Source organism: Myotis brandtii, unplaced genomic scaffold (genome assembly GCF_000412655.1).
Source record: "Myotis brandtii unplaced genomic scaffold, ASM41265v1 scaffold2134, whole genome shotgun sequence".
Lineage (NCBI taxonomy): Eukaryota > Metazoa > Chordata > Mammalia > Chiroptera > Vespertilionidae > Myotis > Myotis brandtii.
The window spans coordinates 121,798-146,395 of NW_005357977.1; the positions used below are offsets into that span (position 1 = coordinate 121,798).

Here is a 24,598-nt window from a genome sequence, read left to right on the forward strand (position 1 = left end):
TCCACTCCATCAGCTTTGCCTTCTTTCTTATCCAGGCTAGATTTCATGATCAACCAGATCAAATGATTCTCTCTCATACTTTCAGCACCTTTGCCTTCTCATTCCACATCTACCAGGGAAGACCCCAATCCAGGAGTGATCCAAAGATGGCAGGCACTGTGCATTGTCTATTCAGCAGCCATCACCACGTCATATGTTCCTTATTAACAGAAACTTGACTGTTTTAAGATTTGAGACAGCAATGTGCCTGAACACAGGGGATCAGTTGGGACTGGTTTGAGCTGAATGATAATCAGTTAAAGGGAGATTACTTCCCTCCCTAATGAACATTTGACAATGTCTGAAAAAGATTTTTTGTTTTTATGACTGGGGCAAAGTGGGGTGCTACTGGCATCTAAGTGGTGGAGGCCAGAAGTACTGCAAAACACCCTACAGACAGACCACACACACAGAGCAAAGAATTATTCCTCTCCAAATGTCAGTTGGGCTGAGGTGGAGGAGCCCTGGTCCTAACTAACCATAGTGACGGTATTCCTATTTGCTAAAGATTGTTTCAGGATGTGCATTTGTACCAATTGTGACCAATGAGATGTAAAAAAAACACCCACTGGAACCCTTTCTGGGTTGGCTCAGTGGATAGAGCGTTGGCCTGCGAACTGAAGGGTCCTGAGTTTGATTCCAGTCAAGGGCACATGCCTGGTTTGCAGTCTCCATCACCAGTAGGGGGCATGCAGGAGGCAGCCAATCAATGATTCTCTCTCATTATTGATGTTTCTATTTCTCTCTCCCTCTCCTTTACTCTCTGAAGTCAATAAAAATACATTTTTTAAAAAAGCAAAAATAAAAACAAAAAACACCTACTGGAAAATACTTTTACTCCTTGATAAAATAAAATTTTAAAAAGACAAATTTAAGGAGAGCCTGAGCATCACCTCCTATTTTTGGCTACTTTAATAATATGATGCTTGCAGAAAACAGTGGAAAGATGGGAATAATCTGGGCTATGACATTGTTGAGTTGCTGAGCCAACCCTTTTTCCTATATAAGACAAAATCCTTTTGTTAAGCCACTTTGGGCCAGAGAATCTGTGACTTGCAGCCCAAATCAGCCTTCTTTATGAACCAACCATGTTTCTTCTCCACTCTCCAACAAAGCAGTGAGATCCCAGGACCACTCAGCTTGGAGCCATTACAAATGTGTACTTTCTGATCTAAACAAGACCCTCCATGCTACCTGACACTTGCTTTTCCTATCCTTAGTCAACTTTCCCACATGGGGAGTTTCTGTTTTCACTTCCTTTCTCAATTCACATCACTTTTTTCCTTTACATAAGGTATAAAGCCTTGTCTTCTACTTAACAGAGATAATAAACATCAACTGATAGAAAGTCTCTCAATGTTCTGGCATCTCTTACAAATATGCCCACATCCATACCCGTCCTTGCCTCATTGATGCCCATTGTTTTCCCCTCCATTCTTCCACAACAGCAAAGGGATCCCTCCTCTTATTTAAAGCTAACCCGTCCCTCTGTGCTTTAGAGCTCAGACCCTCCTGTCTCTTGAGCAGACCTTTCTCCATTGATTCTCTCCTGAGTTTTCCACTTCTCTCACATTTTTTTCTTAGTTCTCCAGTGGCATTTAAATATGCTAAAGCTTACACAGCAAACTTTCCTCATAAAGAGCCAGATAATAAATATTTTATACTTTGGGAGCCATATATAGTGATAGAGATGATGGTGATAGACAGATAGATAGATATATATGGATATAAATCAATAGATACACACATAATATATAGGGTGTTCCAAAAATGTATACACACACTTTAAAATTATCAAGGCCATGTTTATTAAAATACATTTCATTTTCAAAATTGAGCTATCAGCTGTTAAAGTGTGTATGCATTTTTTGAAACATCCTGTATGTGCTATATGTGTAAAGGGATATATGTGTATATCCCTTTAGAAATACAAAAACTCAAAAAAAAATACAAAAACCTACTGGCCATACAAAAAAAAAAGACTGCAGGCAGAATTTGCCATCCCACCCCACCACCACCACCAAGCTATAGTTTGCTGTCCCTGTCCTAAAGAAAGAGAAATAGAAGACTCTAGGAAAATGGCCACCTATATATGTTTCAATTCCCTCCAATCTATTCCCTAATGTATCTGCTTATTTGAACCAAAAGTCTGCTGGGGCTCTGGCAGATGGGTAGAAATCCCCAAAGAAAAATCTGGAGTTGAAAGGTCTCCCCATGCACCAGGTGCAGAGTCCCAAAAGAAGTTGAAGAGTGCTCTAAGGTAAAGATTGGACACAGCTCATCCTAGGAAGAGTCTGGCCCAGGGGGTCATAGGCCTCCTGGGATAAGGTCAGCATCACTCCCATGAGTGTGTGTCTGATCCCTCTGGCCCCCCAAAACTCCAAATAGGAAGCAAGGAGAGCGGGGAACAGAAAGGCACCTGCCTGGTGCACACATGGCCCCCCTGGGGTAGAGAATCAGTCTCCTTCCATCACTTGGGAAGCTGCCACTGCTTGAAGTTCTCAACCCCCAGATCTGAGCACCAGAGGCAAATGAGAACCACGAGAGGCCCCAGAGGTCCCTGAGAAGAGGATAGTCCAACATAATGGACACCCAGCAAAATAGAGCTTCTGGAATAGACAGATCACTTCACACAAGCATAATAAAAATACGAATGTAAAAAGATTAAAGTACAGCACCAAAAAGATCTAAATAAAATGGGAATAAATAAAAAGGGGAGTTTTGCTGGATGAATTAAGGAAGAGGATGCTCACTGTCAAGGGCCAAAGTAGTGGCTTGGAGGACCATGTGGAAGAAATATCTCAGAGCACAGAGCAAAATGCCAAAAGATGAAAATCATGAAGGGGAAAAAATCAGTCTGGGAGACCCAAGAGATCTAATGTGGAATAACAGGGGGTTTTGGAAAAGTAGGGAAAGCATGCTCAGATCCCTTCTACCCCCCAAAATTCTCCCTGTTGCAATACACTAGCCTTCTCTTTCTCTTCACAGCCAAAATTCTAGAAAAGTTTGCATTCTGCTGCCCCAACTCCCTCCCATCCCCTCAATGCTCAACTTGCTGCAGTCTGACTCCTGCCCAACGTGCCCAAGAGTCGGTCAATGTCCCAAATGCTTCCTCAGTGCTAAGTGCACTCAGTCTCTTCTAACTTGACCGAACTTGACGCCGGTCAATGTCCCAAATGCTTCCTCAGTGCACTCAGTCTCTTCTAACTTGACCGAACTTGACGTTGTCGGTCCCCTTTTATTCTTGTTGGGGGTTTTTAGCTTTATCTAGTGTTTTTGGTTTTGTCTAGCTTTATTGAGGTGTAATTAACTAACAATCGTGTCTATTTAAAATGTACAACATGATGATTTATCTACGTCTACTTTTCTCCTTGAGGTTTTCACTTTTTTTTTTTTACTTCCCTGATACCACACTCTTTTCCTATAAGTGTGGCAGCTCATCCTAGTTTTTCCAGGACTTTCCCAGCTTTGATACTGAGAGTCCTGCACTCCAGGAACCCCTCCATCTCAGGCAAACCAGAACCATGTCACAAGCTCATCTTTCCCTGTCCTGTGATGTCTCAATTTGGGTTCCCCAAAGAGCAAACTCTGAGACAAGGATTTGAGTGCAAGTAGTTTATTTCAGAGGTGATCCCAGGAAACACCAGCAGGGGTGTAAAGAAGTGAGTCAGGAAGGAAAAGGCAGCCAGTACAAGATGAGTTCAAGGATGTGTTATTGAGTGGACTATTGTTGTAGGAGATGGGAGCTTAATACCAGCAGAGACCGCTGGGCAGTCCGTGGGATGCTTAGCTCAGAGACATCTCACCTGAGGGGTGAGGGAGCTGGGGTATATGCCCACTAAGGCTTTGGTAAGGTGTGTTCTGGTATTTTCCACCTGGCACTTCTCACCTGCCATGTGCCAAACCAGGTAGGCTCTGGTGGCAGCTGCTGGCCATTAGAAGTCACTGAAAGCATAAGAATCAAGGCTATAGCCCTAACCGGTTTGGCTCAGTGGATAGAGTGTTGGCCTGTGGACTGAATGGTCCCAGGTTCAATTCCAGTCAAGGGCATGTACCTTGGTTTTGGGCACATCCCCAGTAGCGGGTGGGCAGGAGGCAGCTGGTTGATGTTTCTCTCTCATCGATGTTTCTAACTCTCTATCCCTCACCCTTCCTCTCTGTAAAAAATCAATAAAATATATTTTTAAAAAAAAGAATCAAGGCTATAAGCGGGATATGACAGCATCTGCTCCACACAAGATTTCACCCTTTTTTTCTTTTTAAAAATATTTTTTATTAACTTCAAAGAGGAAGGGAGAGGGAAAGAGAGATAGAAACATCAATGATAAGAGAGAAACATTGATCAGCTGCCTCATGCACACCTCCTACTGGGGATCAAGCCCACAACCCTGGCCTATGCCCTGACCCAGACTCGAACCATGACTTCCTGGTTCATGCTCAACCACTGAGCCACACCCATCAGGCAAGATTTCTTTCTTGACCAAAGAGAAGCTCTAAGAATTTCAGCAAGAGTTCATAAATCATCTAAATTTCAATGTGTTATGTTCATAAGCTTTTTTTCCTTCTCCATCTCTAAGTAATGATAACTCCATCTTTTCTATTGAGTAAACTGAAAACCTGAGGGTCATCCTTTTCTCTTTCTCTCACACCCCATATTCAATCCATCAAACAAATTAGCGATAGCTTCAAAATAGAACTAGAATCCTTCCTACCTTCAAAATTAGCTCTTTTGTCCCCATCATCTATCACCTGCATTATGGTAATAGCCCCAAGAGAGCCACAGATTATTGTCATCAGACCTAGAAGTCAACTCTTGGTCTCTTATCTTAGCCCAGGATGTCTGTTCCTCCAAACCATGCTGTTCCTTTCCCATGACTGCCAGCTGAAACAAGAGCTACAAGGTCAGGGTCCTCAGAAATAACTCAAGTTTACAGACAGTCCCTCAGAAAGCAGCAGAGGTCCTACGGAAAAAGATCAACCACTGGAGGCACAGACTGAGTCCAAATGCCAGTCTGCCACTTACCCACTAAACGTCAATGGACAAGCCATGACACCCCTCTGTGCTCAGTATTTCTAGCTATAAAGTGGGGTTGGTCATTATTGCAACCTCACAGAGTCATCATAAAGATTGAATAAAAGCTCTGCATCTATCTAGCAAACAATACATGCTTGATAACCCATGTAGTAAAGGGAACTTCTTTCAGATTCATCTCTGTATCTGAAATTAGACAATCATGAGAGATGGAGAAGTGAAATAGGTTTTGGCTGACTCCATCTTGAACCCCCTAGCATGACTTGGAGACATAACCACAGAGCCCTGCTTCTCCATTTCTCAACCCACATATTGGGGGAAACTGAAGTTTCCTCTTCTGAGATTCGAGAATTTCCTCTGACCCCAGATGAACAGTCTATTAGACCAATGGTCCCTTCGGTGAAGGGCTTGGGCCAGGATGTTCCACTCTGCAATCTCTGGGCTGTATGGGGGCTGGTTTCAGTACTGGTGAGGTGGGGACAGGTGTAAAGGTGGGGAAGGGAAACAAGTATAGAAGGAACAGAAAATGAAGTGAATGCCAACCTCCCCCACTGCCAACCCACCCTGCTCAGAGCCTCCTTTCCGAAATCACCGGATCTCAGTCAAAATAGGAACAATTCTATTAGTCATGGGCATTTGTAAATCAATAAATTAATTGACTTGGAGAATATCTACTCACCCCTGGATACAATTCAGGGATTGTCCAAATGAATTGCCATGTTGAGTTGTGCTCAGTTGGGGATAGTACCAGATTTCTAGGGGATGTTTTTGATTGTCACAATGACTGGGGGAGGTACCTCTGGCATTTAGTGTTAAAGGCTTAATTCTGCACGCAAAAAAGTTCATATGTTGGAGTCCTAACCCCCAGTACCTCAGAATGTCACTGTATTTGGAGATATGGTCTTTAAAGAGGTGATTAAGGGAAAATGAAGTCATTAAGGTGAGCCCTAATCCGATATGACTGGTATCCTTATTAAAAGAGATTAGGACACAGACCTACACAAAGGGAAGACTATGTGAACACACAGAGAGAAGACAGCCATCTATAAGCCAAGGAAACAACTCTTACCAAAAACCAACCACGCCAACATCTTGATTTTGCACTTCCATTCTCCAGAACTATGAGACAATATATTTTTGTTGTTTAAACCTGTGGTACTTTATTGTGGCAGCCCCAGAAAATTAACACAGTAGACAAGGACCACACAATGAACTGGCATTTTGAGAAGCTCTAACATTGCAAGAGCTAATAGCCCCAGAATGTCCACTTGGCAGCAAAGTGAAATGTTTCATCAAAAACCTTTACAAACTACAAATAGTTCAAAGGCACGTGTGGGTAGGTATCTCCATTGCTGTCCTGAGGATCTGACCAAGTCATGGCCTGGCTTGGCCACACTGAGTGGGGAGTCTTGCCTTTCAGCTAGTCAGCAGTTCCATGGGCCAAATCTTAGCAGAGGTCTGAGTCCACCACCTAACTTGGTCAAACCTCACCTGGGACATTGAGAAAGTTGCTTGTCAAGAATAATCTTGCCCCATCTGCTTGCCAGTAGCTTATCCACATCTTGTAGGCAGTAAGGGAGCCCAGTGCATCATGGTTCAGAGGACCAAAGGTATTTTCAGCTCTAGTCAATCAATGTCAGGCCCAGAACCCCAAGGGCAAGCATCACTTCCTAAGTGCCATGGTCAAGGACTTGGTGAGTTTCCTCCAGACCCCAGAACTGGGAGACCATCACTCCAGCTCACCATCAGCTGTGAACTGAATGTGTGTGACCCAAAAAAAATCATATGTTGAAACCCAATCCCCAATTTGATGGCATTCAGAGTTGGGCCTTTGGGAGGTGATTAGGTCATGAGGGAAGAGCCCTCCTGAATGTGATTAATGCTCTTATAAAAGAAACCCCAGAGAATTCCCTTGTCCATTCTAGAGCAAGAAGGTGGCATCTATGAACCAGGAAACAGGCCTTCCTTCATCAAACACTGAATCTCCCTGCACCTTGATCTTGGGCTTCCAAGCTTCCAGCATTTTGAAAAATAAATTTCTGTTGTTTGTAAGCCATCCAGTCTATGGTATTCTGTTATAGTAGCCTGAACACACTCAGACTCCATCCAATTGATCAAGCCCCCAAATCCTCACCCTAGAAATTGTCTGACTTACACCCCAGGGAACTTGCTATATCCAAGCTGCTGGTTCCGTCTTGGGCACACCCAAATCAGTTCCTAGAGAGGCAGGAAGGGCAGAAATGTCTCATCTCCAAGAGTCAAGGGGCGCTCGGATGTGGACCCCCACCCAGTCTCATCCCTGGGGTTCAACAGGAGCATTTCCGCTCACAAATCCAATACGTAGCTTTGTTGCAAGAGAGGTCATTCCAGGTGCCTTGTTTGGTCATGCTGACACAGTCCTCATCATTCAGGTTGTTAGGTTCCTCTGGTTCCCAGAAGCTGGAGAAAAGAAAAATTGGGTGTGGGAGGGATGAATAGGTGGAGCACAGGGTATTTTTCAGGACAGTGGCACTACTAGTCTACATGATATTGACATTATGCATTTGTCAAAACCCATACAACACTTGAAGTGAACCCAAGCGTAAAGTACGGATTTTAGTTAATAATAATGTGTCCATATTGGTTCATCAATTTTAACAAATGTACAACACTAATGCAAGATATTAATAATAATAGAAACTGTGTGTGGGAGAGTAAATATATATAGCAAATTTCTGTACCTTCAGCCCAATTTTTCTGTAAATTAAAAAATAATTAAGCCCTGGCCAGTTTTTCTCAATGGTTAGAGTGTCAGCCCTCGGACCCAAGGGACCCGGATTCAATTCACAGGCAAGGGCACATACCTCGGTTGCAGGTTCCCCAGCCCCGTAGGGGCACGTGTGGGAGGCAACCAATTGATGTGTCTCTCTCACTTCAATGTTTCTCTCTTCCCCTCCTCCCTCCTTTCCACTCTCTCTATATATAAATAAATGGAAAAAATATCCTCGGTGAGCATTTTTTTTTAAGAGAAAAGAAAAAATAATTAAATCTATTGATTTTTAAAAATATATTGGGGAGAAAGGCCTTCGGGGTACAAGGCTCTTTATTCTATCTGAATCACTTCTTCAGCCTCTCAGAATTACCTAAAGATGCTGCATCATCCCCTTCACTCCAACTTGCTTGTCCTAGCTCAACCCCACCTCCCTGTTCACCAGGCCAATCTCTTCCTTCTTGAATCTGTTTCCTGCATCTGGTCAGTATCTGCCTCCTTTTCCAAAGAAACACTTCCTTTCCACCCTAATTCTCCCAACCTTCCAGGTATTGTAATGTCTTAGGTCACAGCAGATCTTTATTTGGTGATTCAGGTGCACATGACTTGTTAAAGGACACTCAGGAGAGAGGGAGTGAGAGAAGCAGGATGGGGTAGGGGAGAGAGGTGAGCAAGGATGTGAGTTCAGCTGAATCTAGCCTCAGTCTGGTCCCATAGGGAGCTCTGGAAAGTGAATAGCATCACAGAGTTAACCCAACTTGAGACAAGGTGTCCATCCTTCTCTTAGCCAGTCATTGGCTGTGGACTGACCCCAATGGGAATAGGTGAGCAGGCTTCCATTCAGCTGAGGACAACTATCTGAAGGAAGCATAACTGTGACCCTTTAGCTACCAATGCCCGCTGATGGCATACAGGAATCTAAGCTGGGCACCCACATTGCCATGTCATGCCATGCCATCTCTATTTACAGAGCTGTGACTCCTTCCAAGAATCTTTAATAAAAAATAAGACCCCCAGCCCAGCCGGCAAAGCTCAGTGATTGAGCGTCGACCCATGCATCAATAGGTCAGGGCACAAGCCCAGGTTTCAGGCTCAGTCCCCAGTAGGGGGCATGCAGGAGGCAACTAATCAATGTTTCTATCTCCCTCTCCCTCCCTTCCTCTAAAAATCAATAAAAATTTATTTTAAAAAATGAAATCCCCAGACAAAACACTAATATATATATAATATATAAAGAGCTCCTAGAAATCAATAGGAAAATGAAAAAATCCCAACATTAAAAAAACACACAAAAGATATGACTAGATCATTCACCGAAATGTTAATACATGTGGCTATTGAACATATGTGTTCTGTCATTATAAGAGAAATGCAAACGAATACTACATTAGGATTCCATATTTGACCTGTAATAAAACCAACAAAATTTCAAAAGTTTGATGAACATGTGGGTCAAAAAACTATAGTCAAACTGCTGAGAGAATAAATTGGTATAATCAGTATGGGAGACAATTTGCTAATATTTATTTAAAATACAAATACATACACTCTTTAGAAAGTAAAGTCTAGTGGCTAAGAGTATAGGCTTTGGAGCCAGGTTGGTTGGCACTGCCACCTGCCTGCTGTCTAACCTTGGGCATGTTGCTTAACCTTTCTGTGCCTCAGTTTCCTCACCTTTAAAATGAAGATGGTAATACCACTTTCCTTACAAAGATTAAATAAATGGGTTAGTATCTGTAGAGTGTAAAAAGAATGAGATCCTAGCCCTGGCCGGTTTGGCTCAGTGGATGGAGCGTCAGCCTGAGGACTCAAGGGTCCCGGGTTCTATTCTGGAGATTATTGCAATGGAGGAAAATTAAAGAGGTACAAGGACCAGAGCCCCTATCAGAATAAAAGCACCCTGTGCCAACCCTGTCTAGTCCAGCCTGGGATTCTAGAGAATCTGCTGGCTTGGACTGCACAAGGGCCCACAATGAGCAGAGAGCCCAAGAACCCTAGATACTTGCCTCAAAGTGACAGGCGACCCATCCAGCCACTTCCAGTCCCCTTCGTGTTCCCTGTCGCTCAGTCCCAGCCAGTGCACCCGTGGAGAGCCATGAGCCTTGACCACAAAGTTCTGCGAGTACAAATTCCATTCAGCCATCAATTCTTCTACACGACCCTCAGGATAAGGATCTTCCCTCCCTCCTTTAGGGCTTTTAAATGCCAACCCCAAAGCCCCTCCCAGACCCCATGGATCCAGAGCAGGATCAACACCTTCCTCCTACTTGAGCATGAGGGGTGGGAATAATTATGTTACTTTCTCACACGACCAGTGAACCGCTCTGAGTCTGCTTCCTCATCTGTAAAATGGAATAATAGTAGCTACTGCCTCATAGGGTTGTGGGAATTAAATGAGTTAATAGCATAAAGTGCTCAAAACAGTGTCTGACACACAGTCAGTACTGTGATATCTTCGCATTGAGTATTATAACATACTAGAGGCCCAGTGCATGAAATTCATGCAAGAGTAGGCCTTCCTTCCCCCAGCTGCCAGCACTGGCTTCCCTCTGGCACCCGGGAGCCAGGCTTCCCTCCAGCTGCCAACAGGCACCCAGGACCCGGGCTTCCCTTGCAGCCCTGGCTTCATCCAGAAGGTCATCCGGAAGGATGTCCGGTCTAATTAGCACATTATGTCTTTATTATTATAGATAATAATAATAATAATAATAATAATAATAATAATAAAAAGAACTCGAAGGGGGAAAGAAAGGAGAGGAATGGGGCTTCCTGCCTTCTTGTACAGTGGGGCCTTGACTTACTAGTGTCCAGACTAACGAGTTTTTTGAGATACCAGCTGTCTCTACGCTGATTTTTTGCATTGAGTTGATAGAGTAATTTGAGTTAACCAGCTCCTAACGAGCTCCTTAACGAGCTCGGTCTCGGAACCAATTAAACTCGTAAGTCAAGGCCCCACTGTATTTCAAAAGCCCAAGCCTTTGGGAGGAAAGAAAGGATTTGGGCCAAAGACAAAAGATTAGGAAGAAAATATCATGATCAAAAACAACTTCTCTCAGCCTCGCCAGTTTGACTTAGTGGATAGAGCATTGGCCTGAGGACTGAAGGGTCCTGGGTTCGATTCCAGTCTAGGGCATGTACCTTGGTTGCAGGCTCAATTGGGGTGCATACTTGAGGCAGCCAATCATTGTTCACATCAATGTTTCTCTCCCTCTCTCTCTTCCTCTCTCTCTCCCCCTCCCTTCCACTCTCTCTAAAAATCAATGGAAAAATATCCTCGAGTGAGGATTTAAAAAAAAAACCTCCTCTCATGGCAAACTGATCTATAGTGAGGGAAACCAGATCAGTAGATCAGTAGTTGCCTGGGTGGGAGTGGGGAAATGAGGGGAAACTCACTGAGGGAACTCACTGAGGCAGTGAAAATGTTCTAAATCCTGACTGGAGGGACAGTTACATGGGTGTATGCATATGTCAAAGCAGAATGTACATTTAGGATCTGTGTGTTTTACTATATGCAACCCATACTCACCCACCCAATCTTATTACAGTACTACGGCTCCCTAAAAGTTGGAGAGGAGAGAATACAAAGGGAAAATAGTTGTAAATATATAGACATGGTGGGTGCCAGAGAGAGGGACTCTACATTCATCCCCAGGGAGTCTGCAGTAATGGCCGAAACTTGGGTTTGGAGACTCTAACAAGTGGAGGGCACCTGGACCCTTGTCCCTAGGTAAAGCCCCAGAGAGGTGTCAGGAAACCAGAAGGACAAAAGGATTGCTTGGCCTATCAGAATAGAACAGTGCCGCCCTGGCCAGTCTGGCTCAGTTGGTTGAGCGTCGTCCCAAGCACAGAGAGGTCATTTGTTCAATTGCTGGTCAGGGCACAAGCCCAGGTTGTGGGCTTGATTCCCAGGAGGGGCCGTGCGGGAGGCAGCGATCAGTGTTTCTCTCTCTCTCTCTCTCTCTCTCTCTCTCTCTCTCTCTCTCTCTCCCTCTCCCTTCCTCTTTCTCTAAAAATCAATTGAAAAATCTTTTTAAAAATAAAATAAAATGCTGACCTTCACCATGGATTTTTCTTTTGGCATCAATTGTGTTTGGGATACAGTCTGGAGAATAGGACGTGTTGTTGCCTAAGAGCTAGGAAACTGGGACTTTCGAGAATAAGTAAACACAACCAGGATTTGAACTCAGGCCGAGCATACCCTCTTAACCGCTGCATGATATCATGTCAGTAAAAGCTTGCTATTAAAAGTTTCAAAAAGAGGACATATGTGATACTTTCAACAATAAAGTTTTTTTTAAAATACATAAATAAAAGTTTCAGTGGCTCAAAAGCAATTCCAATTTCTTTCCATCCAGGCCAGGGAAGGATGTGTAAGTCTGGGAGAGGAGCAGGCTGGCCCTGCTGGTTCCCGGGGGCTTCGAGGGGTAGCTCACCTGCTCATCAATGCTACTGATGATGACCAAGTGAGAGTAATTCTCTTGGCAGAACTTTCGGGCTTCATCCCATGACTTGGTGTTGGGGGAGAAGTAGTAACATTTGCCCTCAAAAGGGAGCCAGCCCTCAGGGCAGGTGACCCTGGCACAGTCTGGAAACAGGATAGACTGCAATGAGAATCGTTCCCATGGATTGGTGCAATACACCGGCTCTGCCATGCCCCCATCTCAGGACAGTTCCCCAAGTCCCACTCACCTACTAAGCCCCGAAGTTCCATCAGAGACTGGTTGGTGTCAGCTCTTACTCGGTCAATGTCCTTCTTCAGGCCAGCAAGCCCCGCCATGCCAGTCACTGTCAGCAAGGAGGAACTGGAAGGTTAGAGACCCAAACCCCCATCTACCCACTCACCCACCCCTGACTGCAGACACGGCAGAGAGCACACCAGCTGTGCTCCCCACTGCACCCACATTCTTGTGGGTGGTTGTACAATTCAAAACCAACATGCTCAGTGCCTAGGAGGAGTCCTAGAGTGGCTCAGAGGAGGGGTTAATTTCTGGAGCTTGGGGAAGATGGGGATGGTGGGTTTCCTGAAAGAGGTGAGTTTTGAAGGAAGACACTAATTCAGTGAGGGGGTGGGCACAGCAGGCACCTTGGAAGCAAAGATAGAGAGGCAAGTAGGTCCGGGAAGGCGGGTGCAGTAGGACTCAAGGGAAACTCATAGGAGCTTGAGCCCACAGTAGGATGAAGGCCAATGTCCTGTCCATTGAATGTCAAGTCAAGGGTTTCATATTGGATTCTGGGCAGTAAGAAGCCATTGATGGTTCTTGAGTGGAAGAGTGGCTTGCTCTGAGGTGTGGGATGAGGGAGTGTGGAATGCAGCAATTTGCAGACTTCAGCAATCATAGTGAAGACCATGCCAGCCCAGAAAATTCTTCTACAACTAGTGTGTGTATTTCCACCGCTCCCACAAAAACTTGCCCTCTTCCAACACTCCCCAGGTTCATCAGTAGATGGTCCTTCAGTTAGACAAGCCAGAAATATAAGATATATAAATAGCTATAGAAAGATAAAGAGATAGAGATAGGGATAGAGATATATAACACATATTATCCTTGACACCCTTCCCTCTCTCTCATTATCATTCCAAATCAATCCGTCCCCAGATTTGGTGAATTTTATCTCCAAAACCTTTCTACTTCACACAGTTCTCTTCATCCCCACAGCCATAACCTTCATCCAAGCCATTATCAACCCTCACCTTCCAAATACACCATGCTCCTCCCTTGTACTTAAACAGTGTTACCTCCTACCACAGAGCCTTTGCACATGCCTGAGACTCTCAACCCCTCACCTGGTTAATTCCCTCTCTTCTTTCACTCAACTGCAATACCAATCCCTAGGGAAGCCTTGTATGATCCTCCCAAAGATAAGGTCAAGACTCCTTGTTAGATTTTTTCATAGAATCAACTTCCTCTTCCTTTAGACTATTCATCAAAATTTGAAATTTTATGCTCATGTAGATGATAATTTGGTAAATGGCTGTTCAGGCCTGTACTATACAACAGAAACAAAATGTGAGCCACATGGGTAATTTTAAATTTTCTAAGAGCCACGTTTTTAAACTCAAAAGAAACAGATAAAATTATTTTCAATGCTATTCTTATTTATCCCAATCTATCCAAAATATTATCATTTCAATGTGTAATCAACATTAAAGGTTATTATTATTAAGATATTTTACTTTTTTGTAGCAAGGCTTTGAAATTGGTGTGTGTTTTAGACTTACAGCACATCGTAGTTCAGAATGAGCACATTTCAAGTGCTTGGCAGTCACAGTGACTCAGGACCACCATGTTGGGCAGTAGAGGTCTAGACACACACACACACACACACACACACACACACACACACACACACACACTCCACTGGGACAGGGACAGGGACTATGTCTAATGAGTTCACCATCCTACCCACCCAACCCCTACCCTGGTACCTGGGGAAGTCCCTGGCAAAGATGGGGCTGGGGATTGGTCATGGAGCTGGAGTTGAGGATCATGTTGATGTTCAATATGCATGGCATGAAGGGATGATTGAAAACACTCACCATTTGCTTGCCACGCCATCTGCTGAATGGTTAACATCTTCAGTTCTTCCACCACCGCCTGGTCTATGAGAAGAAGTCCAGCTTGAGCCCAAGTCCACCTGTACCCCATCCCCAATCTCTCCACATGCCCCTTTCTCACCCTACTCACACTTAATCAGGGTTACAGCCAGACCAGTGCAGCCCAAGAAGAGTGACACCACCACCAGAAGACACAGGAAAACCAGCCATCTCTCCTCCTGGAAGCACCCAGGACCCCCAGATTTCTGACTGATCCAGGGCACTGGGGTTGCTGGGGGTGAGAATGAGGACTGAGAGACCGATACTGGTGCTTGAGAGTGTGAGGAAAGGATCCTTGAACCTTTCTCCAAAAGCAAGGGGACAGAGATCTATGGTTATGACTATATCACCAGATGGGGCCAGCAAGAGAGTGTTAGGGAGAGCAAACCCTGAGGAAACGCAGAGCATTTATGGAACACTTATTGGGTGCCAAGCACCCTGTTACGGCCTTATTACCTTACTGGATCCTCACCCGTATGACATAGATATATTATTCCCATCTTGTACATGAGTAGACTGAGAGGTCATGCATGACTTGGACCCCGCTCTGCCCTTAACCCCTATAATGCATTGTCTTCTGCTCTCCAGCAGCTCCTTCCCAAGCTGCTCTCCATTCAAGGAAGCCTGTGGACCTTGCATCTGGGGCAGAGAATGTTTCCTGTACCTTATATGCAAGCAGGAGGTGGACCCCAAAGAGTACCCAGTAGACACCCTGAGCCCCTGGGGGTCTAGTATAGACTCAGGGAGAAGTATCTTCTGAGAGAAAACATTTCTGTGCCCTCCAGTCTCGATCCAGAACTATAGGTCTGACTCAAATACTTTGGCCATGTGAGAGGAAAAATAGGAGAACATATGGAGAACTGACTTACTGACTTGGGATGGCTGGAATGGAGGAACCTCGAGAGCAATTCCTGGGAAAAGGGGAAAGAGAGTTTTATTCAGAAGTTGCTGACTCTGTCTTCCAAGATCAACAAGCCTTTACTCCCTCTGATTTGCTTTCCTGTCAGAACTGGGGGACTGGAGGAAGAACTTCCACATGTCCCCTCTCAGACTTCTTGAAGGGTCTTCCCATGGCTCACCCAGTGGAGATGTGCGGGTGACAGGGGTGAGGTCCAGGCCTGGAGGGAATCAGAAAGATAATGATCATGTAGAGCAGAACGTCAGCCAGGTGAACACAAAGGTGCAGCCCTAGATTCTCACCTGTGGTTTTCAGGGGCTTTCTGGAAAGTGGAGGAGTTTCTGCTTGTATTCCTGAGGAGGAAGGAAATGTTGCTCAAGGCCAGAACAGTGTAAAGCCAGCACTGGGTCTCCTGTACCCCGAACCCCAGCTCACCTGCCCTTGGAGGCCTTGGTGGAGCCACTGAAGCTGAAAAAGAGAAGCTCAGGGTTAGAGTTGACCTGTGGATGAAAATGAGATCACAGGCAGTGGTGAAAACAAGATTGAGATTGTAATGGATGGGGTTGGGCTTGAGAATAAAATTGGGGTTAGAGCCCTGGCCGGTTTGGCTCAGTGGATGGAGTGTCGGCCTGCAGACTGAAGGGTACCAGGTTCGATTCCGGTCAAGGGCTTGTATCTTGGTTGCAGGCACATCCCCAGTGGAGGGTGTGCAGGGGGCAGCTGATCAATGTTTCTAACTCTCTATCCCTCTCCCTTCCTGTCTGTGGAAAATCAGTAAAATATATTGTCTCCTGTCACCGACCACGTAAGCCAAACACTAGCCCTGTTTAAACCCACAGACTCAGGATAAAATGCTCTCTCGCCAGCAATGACTACAAGATGAGTTTCTGTGTCATTGGGCAGCTCTGCCGCACATAAATAATCACCTCTGTGACCCTGATGCTCAAGTTGAAGCCACTTCTGTAGTGAGGACAGGAAGTTTGTGTCTCGGTCCCACTTCCCTCATTTCATTCTGCGGTTGTGGCACCCTGCTGACTTCATGCACATCGTGGACGTGGCCTCGAAGAGCCGCGCGGCTGCGTCTGCCTTGAGTGAGTGTGAGGAAGGCGGCAGCGGCCCTCAGTGCAGTGCTGAGCTGGGGTCAGTAAGAGCCACAGGTAGAGACGGCGAATGCCTGTCTGGAATACTAAGGCCTGTCTTCTGCAAGTTTCCATTGGGAATGGAGCTGATCTGATGCTTCAGCCTAGGACCTCAAGCCTCACTGGACATCTCCCAAGGATGATTTTAGGAACAGGAAGTCCTCGAACACCGTCTACCAGACCATGGCTCAAGAAGCCAGACTCTCAGGCACTTTAGCTGCTCCCTCTGGTACCATTTCTGGGGATTGTTACTCGAGAGAGCTCTGGCCAGAGCTGCTTTTCTCTTGGGAGGTGGGCTTTCTCTAAGTGGTGAAAAGTATAAACCTCGTATCTTTTAAAAAAAAAAATGAGGTTAGAGATAAGGACAGGATTAAGATACAATGACCAACCATCCTGGATTACCCAGGATTTTCCAAGTTTTAAAACTGAAAGTCCCACATCCCAGGAAATCTTTCATCCCTGGGCAAACTGGGACAGTTGGTCACCCTAAGTTAAAGACACAGTTAAGTTTAGGGATGGAGATGAAGTTAAGGTTGGGGTTGGCATGAGGGTTTGGATTGAGATGAGGATTGGGTTGAAGATGGGTCAGGGATACTGATGGGCATTGGAGTAGGGCTGTGATTCAGGATGTGATTAAGATGAAGAATGGGGTCGTAGTTGTGTTGGTGGCTGGGGAAGAAGTTGTACTGGGATGAACTTGGGTTTGGACAAAGGGAAGAAGTTGAGGTTGGGTTGCAGCTGTGTTGGAGAATGGCGATGGCATTGTATTTAGAAATGGAGATGGGGGTGGAGATATAGCTGCACTTGGAGATGGGGAGGGGGCCCAATTTGGGGGAGGGGTGGCCCTGAAGATGGAGATGGGATTAGCCTTGGGATTGGGTTTGAGAATCATGTTGGGACCAGGTTGGAGTTGGAGACAAGCAGTCAAACAGCAGAGTGAAGTCTGGCTGGTGTGACTCAGTTGGCTGGACATTGTCCTGTACACCAAAAGTTTGCTGATTTGATTCCCGATCAGGGCATGTGCCCGGGTTGTGGGCTCGATCCCTGGTAGGGGGTATACAGGAGGCAGCCAGTTGATATTTCCCTCTCACATCAATGTTTCTCTCTCCCTCTCCCTTCTGCTCTCTCTAAAGATCAATAAAAAATACTTTTTAAAATATTCTATCAATGGCAAATATGTTAAAAACAAAACAAAACAGCAGAGTTCAATTTATCTCCCACCTCATCCCGAGCTCCACAGATCCCTGAGACCTCTCAAGTTGGCCCCAGTCTAGACTCAGAAGTGGAGAATATGGAGCCTCATTCCACATGGAATGACCCCTGTCCAAGGACACCAAGGCAGCACAGTCAGCCCTCAGGGCCCTGGTGGGAGCTGACTCAGGGAAACTTCCAAAACCTCCACTTTTATACCCACTTATCAGACTCTTATTGATTCCCAAGCCGGGTGTGGGCCACCCAAGTCTGAAGGCAAATCTGACCCTAGGTGTGAATGCTAGGAGGTTGGGGAGCCAACAGTCCACTCTCAGTTTCTCAAACACTGGCTTTCATATCTTTGGGTCTTTGCATCCACCAGTTCTCTTCTGGGCTTCTCTTCGTAACAAACTCCTACTCATCCGTAAGTCCTACTCCAAAGTCCTCTCTTCTGACCCCTAATCTTCCTACCATTGCAGGCCAAGCCCTCCATTTCCCTCCTGATTTCCCCAACCTCTGGTTTATCCCTGTTCAGATCTGCTAACCTGAGGTTGTTCCCAGAACAGATTTCCCCACCAGCCTGAGATATCATCAAGCGCAATGCAGAGGCATGAGTACCCCCACCATCAGAGGGCCCGGCATGGGCCGAATACACAGGAAGCTGATCAGGTGTCTACAGAGCCCAGCTAGTGTCCCCTGGATACCTAGCTCCCCCTCCATCCCACAAACCACACATCTCTTCACCTAGCCTCTGAGAAGTCCTCTTACCTGGCTTGGGAGGAAGGGCCTTGTAGGATGGCGCCATGTTCTCGTAATCATCAGCATCATCATCATCATCCTCTCTGGTCCCTTACAGAGGAATGGTATGTGAGCACCCAGCCCATTTCCACCTCTGTCCCTCAGGCCCAAGTTTTCAGCCCCAGGATGGAGATGCTGTAACCTGGGTCCTGACCACCCCTGGCCTCCAACCCAAGTCTGACCAGGGCTGTACCTGGAAGGTTCCGGCACCCAGAGTTAGGATACAGGATATTCATGGCTGTAGCTAACACAAGAGACTGAGAAGGTACATCCAGAGCCTAAAGCTCTGCCCCCTGTCCTTCCTTCTCAGGTTTCTCAGTTCCCTTTTTTAAGAGAAGTACATGCAAATCCATCTTAAAGGGAACTACCCCCAGGCCACATACACATACACATACACACACCTTTCTCCCCAGTATCAATTCATGCATAGAAGTGACAGAAACAACAGCCCTCCCTCTTGAGTTCCTTTAGAGTGCCAAGCCCCCTGGGTAGAAAAGATTGATAAGCTCCTTCCTCATGGAACTTTCCATCAAGACAGGAGAGACAATAAACCAGTAAAGAAATATAGAAATAAATGCTATCGTTTTTATTTTATGTCCCATCATGACTAAACATTATTTTTTTTAAATAAAAAATGGTAATAGGATAGGATAGGATGGGGGCTAATGTAGAGAGGTGATCAGGGAAGGTCTCCTGGAGGTTGTAACTTCTGTAACAAGATGCTAAAGTGACAGGTGCTAAGTACTCCCACATTCCAAAGTCAAGTGCTAGGGCACTGGATCGGTTAGCTATGACTGCATTAAAAAATTACCCCAAAACTTAGTGACTTAAAACAATACTACTGCCCTAACTGGTTTGGCTCAGTGGATAGAGCGTCGGCCTGTGGACTCAAGGGTCCCAGGTTCGATTCCGGTCAAGGGTATGTGCCTTGGTTGCGGGCACATCCCCAGTAGGGGGTGTGCAGGAGGCAGCTGATCGATGTTTCTCTCTCATCGATGTTTCTAACTCTCTATCCCTCTCCCTTCCTGCCCACTGTTCCTCACCATGGGAGCCTCCCCAAAGGGCTGATTGGGTGTCCTCACCACATAGTGGAGGCTAAGATGGAAACCATAGTGCCTTTTATGGTCTAAACCTACAATCCCAAATTATGATCTCCACTATATCTATTTGTCAAATGGACCACCTGTGAGTCATTGTGAAGGAGACTGCACAAGGGTGTGAATACCAAGATGTAAGCATCATTAGGACCATCTTTAAAGCTGGCTACTACAATCATATACACAGAACTTGCAAAGGAAGTTTTCACACTTAGTTTGACCTTGGTGGGTATTTAAAAAGGAAAAGTTGAAGAGAGAAAGCAGTCTGCCTACCGCATGGGAAAGCCAAAAGATGAGGTTTTGACTCACACCCATAACAGCATGAAGTGAAAAGATAGACAGAAAAAAAGGGCTGCAGTAGGAGTGGTTGCCTCTTTTGGTACAGCAAGGATATGGGAGTTTCCTGTGATCAAACTGAAATAACCAGCCTGAAGCTATTTGGAGAACCCTGCTCAAGAGAGCAGCCAACCTGTATTTCTCAAAAGGACTGCCATTGGCCTTTGGGCCCAAGAGCTTTAGCATTTATGGCTCCTCCCTTCTCTCTCACTCCATGGCTATGGCAAAGGGAATTTTCAAAAGCCTATCTCATGGCCTGCATAGTCTTATGAAATGTGACCTTGCTGCTGCTTAAGGAATAGAGTCTAATTCTCTTCCCACTAAACCTGGACTGGCCTTAGTCTCTTATAACCAATAGAATGCTGTGGAAGTGACATCTGCCATACAACTTCCACCTGGGTCTGTCAGAACACGTGCTCCCAGAGCCATGTCGTGAGAAAGCCTAAGCCACATGGAGGTCACAGGGAGGTTGCTCCACTCAAAAGTCTCAGCTCAACCCAGGTGCCAAAGATTCTAGCCCCCAAAACATTAGAGTCACCTTCAGCCCTATGAGTCTTCCTCTCTTCTGGTCAAATGTTAGTAAGTCTGGTTGGCTCTGCCTTCACAATATGTCCAGCATCTGAGCCCTTCTCACTTCTTGGTCTGAGCCACCATCATCTTTCACCTGAATTATGGTCATAAACTCCACCTTGGTCTACCTGCTTCCCCCTTGGTCCTCAAGATAGTCAAAGTAATAAAAGCAGAAAGTAGACGCAGAGAGGTGGTTTCCAGGGGCCAGATGGAGGGGGAAATGGGGAGATGTTTAACAAGGGTTACAAAGCTTCAGTTATACAAGATGAATAGGTGCTGGAGAACTGTGGTGTGAGCAATGTGACAAGTTGACAATATTGGATTGTGTACTTGAAATTTGCTAAGAGGGTAGATCTTGCGTGTTCTCACTACAAAAAAGGGAAAATGGTAGCTGCGAGGTGATGAATATGTTAGTTGGCTTGGTTGTGGTGAATATCTTATAATGCTATGCATATTGGGTCATCAGATTATGCACTTTAAATATATACAGTTTTTGAACCTCAATAAAGCTGGAAGAAAAGCAAACAGCTTGTCTTGATTTAAACTTTTGCTATTTTGTTCATCATGGATTTTTTTTCATTTGTTTTTATTTTTTAAATATTTTGTTAATATATCATTTATCTAGGCGGGGAGAAGTCTGAAATAAAGGTGTCAGCAGGGTCCTGCTCTCTCTGAAGGCTCTGGGCGGGGAACCTTCCTGACTCTTTCAGCTTCTGGGGACTCCTGGCATCCCTTGGCTTGTGGCTGCATCACTCCAATCTTTGCCTCTGTCTTAACATGGCCTTCTCTCTGTGTGTCTCTGTGTCTCAAATCTCCCTCCCTCCCTTCTTATTTAATCCTCACCTGAGGATATTCTTTCCATTGATTTATAGAGAATAAAAGGAAGAAGGGGAGAGAGAGAGAGAGACAGAGAGAGAGAAAGAGACAGAGAGGCAGAGAGTGAGATAGAGAGAAACATTGACATGAGAGAGACACATCAATTAGTTGCCTCCTGCACACACCCCAACCCTCTGGTTTGTGGGCCGACACTCTAACCATTGAGCCACACCAGTCAGGGCTCCCTCTCCTTTCTCTGAAGCTAGATGCTATACTGGTGGCCTTGAAGACACAGGAAAAGGCATGAGACCAGGAAGGCAGCTCTCCCTTGCAAGGGAGACTCTCAGGAAGGCAAGAAAACAGACTCTCCCACTAGACTCTCTGAGGGAAGGTAGCCCTGCTGATAACTTGGTTCAAGCCAAATGAAACAATTGGAACTTCTGACCTCCGGAGCTATAAAAGAATTAAGTTCTGTTGTCTTGAGTCACTAACTTCGTGATAATTTGGTATAATAACCATAGGAAACTGTTACGTACCCCAAAGGACAATACCCCAATTCCCCTTTGTAGGGGCTTTCCACTGCCAATAAAAGGAAACACAACTCAGGTTGGCTTCAACAACAAGGAAATCCCACCCAGCCCACGTTCAGATTAGAGTAGCAGGCTGAGGTGCTGTAACAGATTCGGAACGAGAGTGGCTTCCACAAAACAGAATTTATATCTCAACTCACAACCTCAATATTGGCCATCAGCAGTCTTGACGAGTGGAAAACTGTCCCCAACACAGAAGGAGGTGGGTGGCCCCAGGCCCAGCTGAGCGAGTAGGGGCTGCAGACTAGCCTCCCTTTCCAGAGAAAGCTAACCTGGGGCCAGGCTGTCCCCTGTTACAATGAATGATGGGGATGGTCTCATTCTGCCGTTGGGGAATTCTGAGAAGAAAGGAAGAAAGAGCTGTTCACCCAGCAAACACCCGTGGAGCACACACGGGGAGCATATGTGTAGATCTGGAGGGTCATGGAAGAGAGAGAGGACAGAGATAAGAGTGGAGTACACCAGTCAAGAAGATCAATAGCATCTCTGCCTATCAAGGGCATAGAGGTGAGTGGCCCTGGAGCAAGGTAAGTGCAGTGGATGGATTCGCTGTGTGGGAGTGATGGCCACATGGCCTAGGTCCATGGTCGGCAAACTGTGGCTCGCAAGCCACATGCGGCTCTTTGGCCCCTTGAGTGTGGCTCTTCCACAAAATACCATGTGCGGGTGCACACATACAGTGCAATTGAAACTTCGTGGCCCATGCGCAGAAGTCGGTATTTTGTGGAAGAGCCACACTCAAGGGGCCAAAGAGCCTCATGTGGCTCTCGAGCCGCAGTTTGCCGACCACTGGCCTAGGCCATCCCTCAGGACCTGGCTCACAGTAGGCACTGAGGAACTGGCAGTGGAATCCAGTCCCATCCACTGGGTATAACATAAGACCATGGGCCCAGGCTGACCCCGGCTCTGCCCCATTCTTGCTGTGTGACCTCGGGGAAAACAACATCTCTGAGCAACTATCTCCTGATACATCCAAAGGGATGAGGGTTTCAGTCGTCCGTTCATCCATTCAACAGATATGTATTGACCACCTACTATGTGTTAGGCCCTGTGCTAGGTACTAGGGATCCACTGGTGGGAAAAAAAAATCCCTTGCAATAAAAAGGAAGATCACAAAATGGAAATCATACACAGCATGTTCTCAGACCAGAGCCAAATTAAACTATAAGTCACAGACTGATATCTGGAAAACCTGCAAATATTCAGAAATCAAGTCACATCCACGCATCAAAGAGGAAGTCAAAAATTACAAGTATTTTTAACTGAATGAAAGCGAAAGTGTACCCTATCAGACCATGTGGGGTGCAGGTAAAACAGTGTTAAGAGGGAAAGTTAGGACATTAAATACGTATGTTTAAGAAGATGATCAGGTATATTTGAAAGATGCTAGGAGAATAAATTTTTTTAGTTTTTTTTTAGATAATACTCTTAGAAATATATTTTTATTTATTGATTTGAGAAAGAGAGAGAGAGAGAGACATCGATTTGTTGTTCCATTTAATTATGCATTCATTGGTTGCTTTTTCTATGTGCCCCAACCAGGGATCAAACCCACAACTTTGGTGTATCAGAACAATGCTCTTAACCAACTGAGCTACCAGACCAGAGCTAGAAATACCTTTTTCACATGTGCTGCTAGACACTTTTCTACATGCACCACAGAGTCGTCTATATCTCTGAACACTGTTCAGAATGCCATGAACAAAGAACACTCATAAAAACATGACTTTCACATGTGTCATTTTTTTTAATATATATTTTTATTGATTTCAGAGAGGAAGGGAGGGGAGAGAGAGAGAGATAGAAACATCAATGATGAGAGAGAATCATTGATCAGCTGCCTCCTGCATGCCCCCGACTGGGGATCGAGCCTGCAACCCGGGCATGTGCCCTGACAGGGATTGAACCGTAGCCTCCTGGTTCATAGGTTGAAGCTCAACCACTGAGCCTGTAGCCTCCTGGTTCATAGTTGAAGCTCAACCACTGAGCCACGCTGGCTGGGCCAGAGAATAAGTAGATCTTAAAAGTTCTCATCACAAGAAAAAAATTGTAACTATGTGTGGTGACAGTTGTGACCTAGACTTATTGGGGTGATCATTTTGTAAGATTTACAAATATTGAATCATTATGTTGTACACTTGAAACTAATATAATGCTATATGTCAATTATACCTCAATTTTAAAGGAAGAAGAAGGTGATTAGGAAAAGGCCTGACAATTGACATAGACCAAAGGCGGTGGGGGAAGGCCTAGGATATCTGGAGGAAGAGCATTTCAGGCTGTGCAAAGGCCCTGAGGACAACAAGCTCCTGGTGTGTTTGAGAAGCAGGAAGTCTTGAATCCAATGTCCCCTTCTCGATGAGACTCTCTAAAATGACCCTTTCTAAAATGTACATTCCCAAGCCCGCCCTTCTACGTTCCACCATTATGTTTCTCCCTAAAAGTTATCACCACCTGACATGCATATATCTCACTTCTTTCTCTTGCCACTGCCTGTCTTCCCTGCCATTAGAAGCTCAGCTCCACGGCCTGGCACACAGTGTCCAACGAATGTTTGTTGAATGAATGAGTGACATTCTACCCACCAAAGCACTGACTAAGGCCACTGCGCCGCCAGGCCTCTCCAGGCTCACACGTCCTCAGCACCAGCCAGCCACCCCCCACACAGGCAGAGCTTCTGGACCAGCTTAGAGGCCAGCGTCCTGTTTGCCCCACGGGCAGGGAGGCGGCCTCCCTCCCTCCTCCCCC

General features: G+C 45.5%; 1 protein-coding gene across 2 annotated transcripts; it reads right to left on the reverse strand.

The window, feature by feature from the left end:
- Positions 1-6,220: 6,220 nt before the first annotated feature.
- Positions 6,221-18,719, reverse strand: CLEC17A (C-type lectin domain family 17, member A). Of its 2 annotated transcripts, none has more exons than XM_014539349.1 (12): positions 18,635-18,719; positions 18,412-18,492; positions 15,749-15,781; positions 15,616-15,666; positions 15,495-15,533; positions 15,285-15,326; positions 14,507-14,647; positions 14,359-14,421; positions 12,510-12,605; positions 12,254-12,405; positions 9,827-9,936; positions 6,221-7,510 (listed from the first exon to the last, which is right to left on the reverse strand). In XM_014539349.1, the coding sequence occupies exons 1-12, from the start codon at positions 18,675-18,677 to the stop codon at positions 7,378-7,380; spliced, it is 984 nt and encodes a 327-aa protein (XP_014394835.1). In that variant the 5' UTR covers positions 18,678-18,719; the 3' UTR covers positions 6,221-7,377. The 2 variants fall into 2 exon arrangements, with proteins under 2 accessions (XP_014394835.1, XP_005865900.1); XM_005865838.2 differs by having other exon boundaries at positions 14,507-14,716.
- Between the last annotated feature and the right edge of the window lie 5,879 nt (positions 18,720-24,598).

Excerpts from the sequence above, each read along its gene's own strand:
- CLEC17A (XM_005865838.2), bottom strand. The coding sequence starts at position 18,677 with ATGAATATCCTGTATCCTAACTCTGGGTGCCGGAACCTTCCAG. Across the intron at positions 18,493-18,634 it reads TGGGTGCCGGAACCTTCCAG|GGACCAGAGAGGATGATGAT; the intron begins GTACAGCCCTGG and ends TTCCTCTGTAAG. Across the intron at positions 12,406-12,509 it reads GGAACTTCGGGGCTTAGTAG|ACTGTGCCAGGGTCACCTGC; the intron begins GTGAGTGGGACT and ends TCCTGTTTCCAG.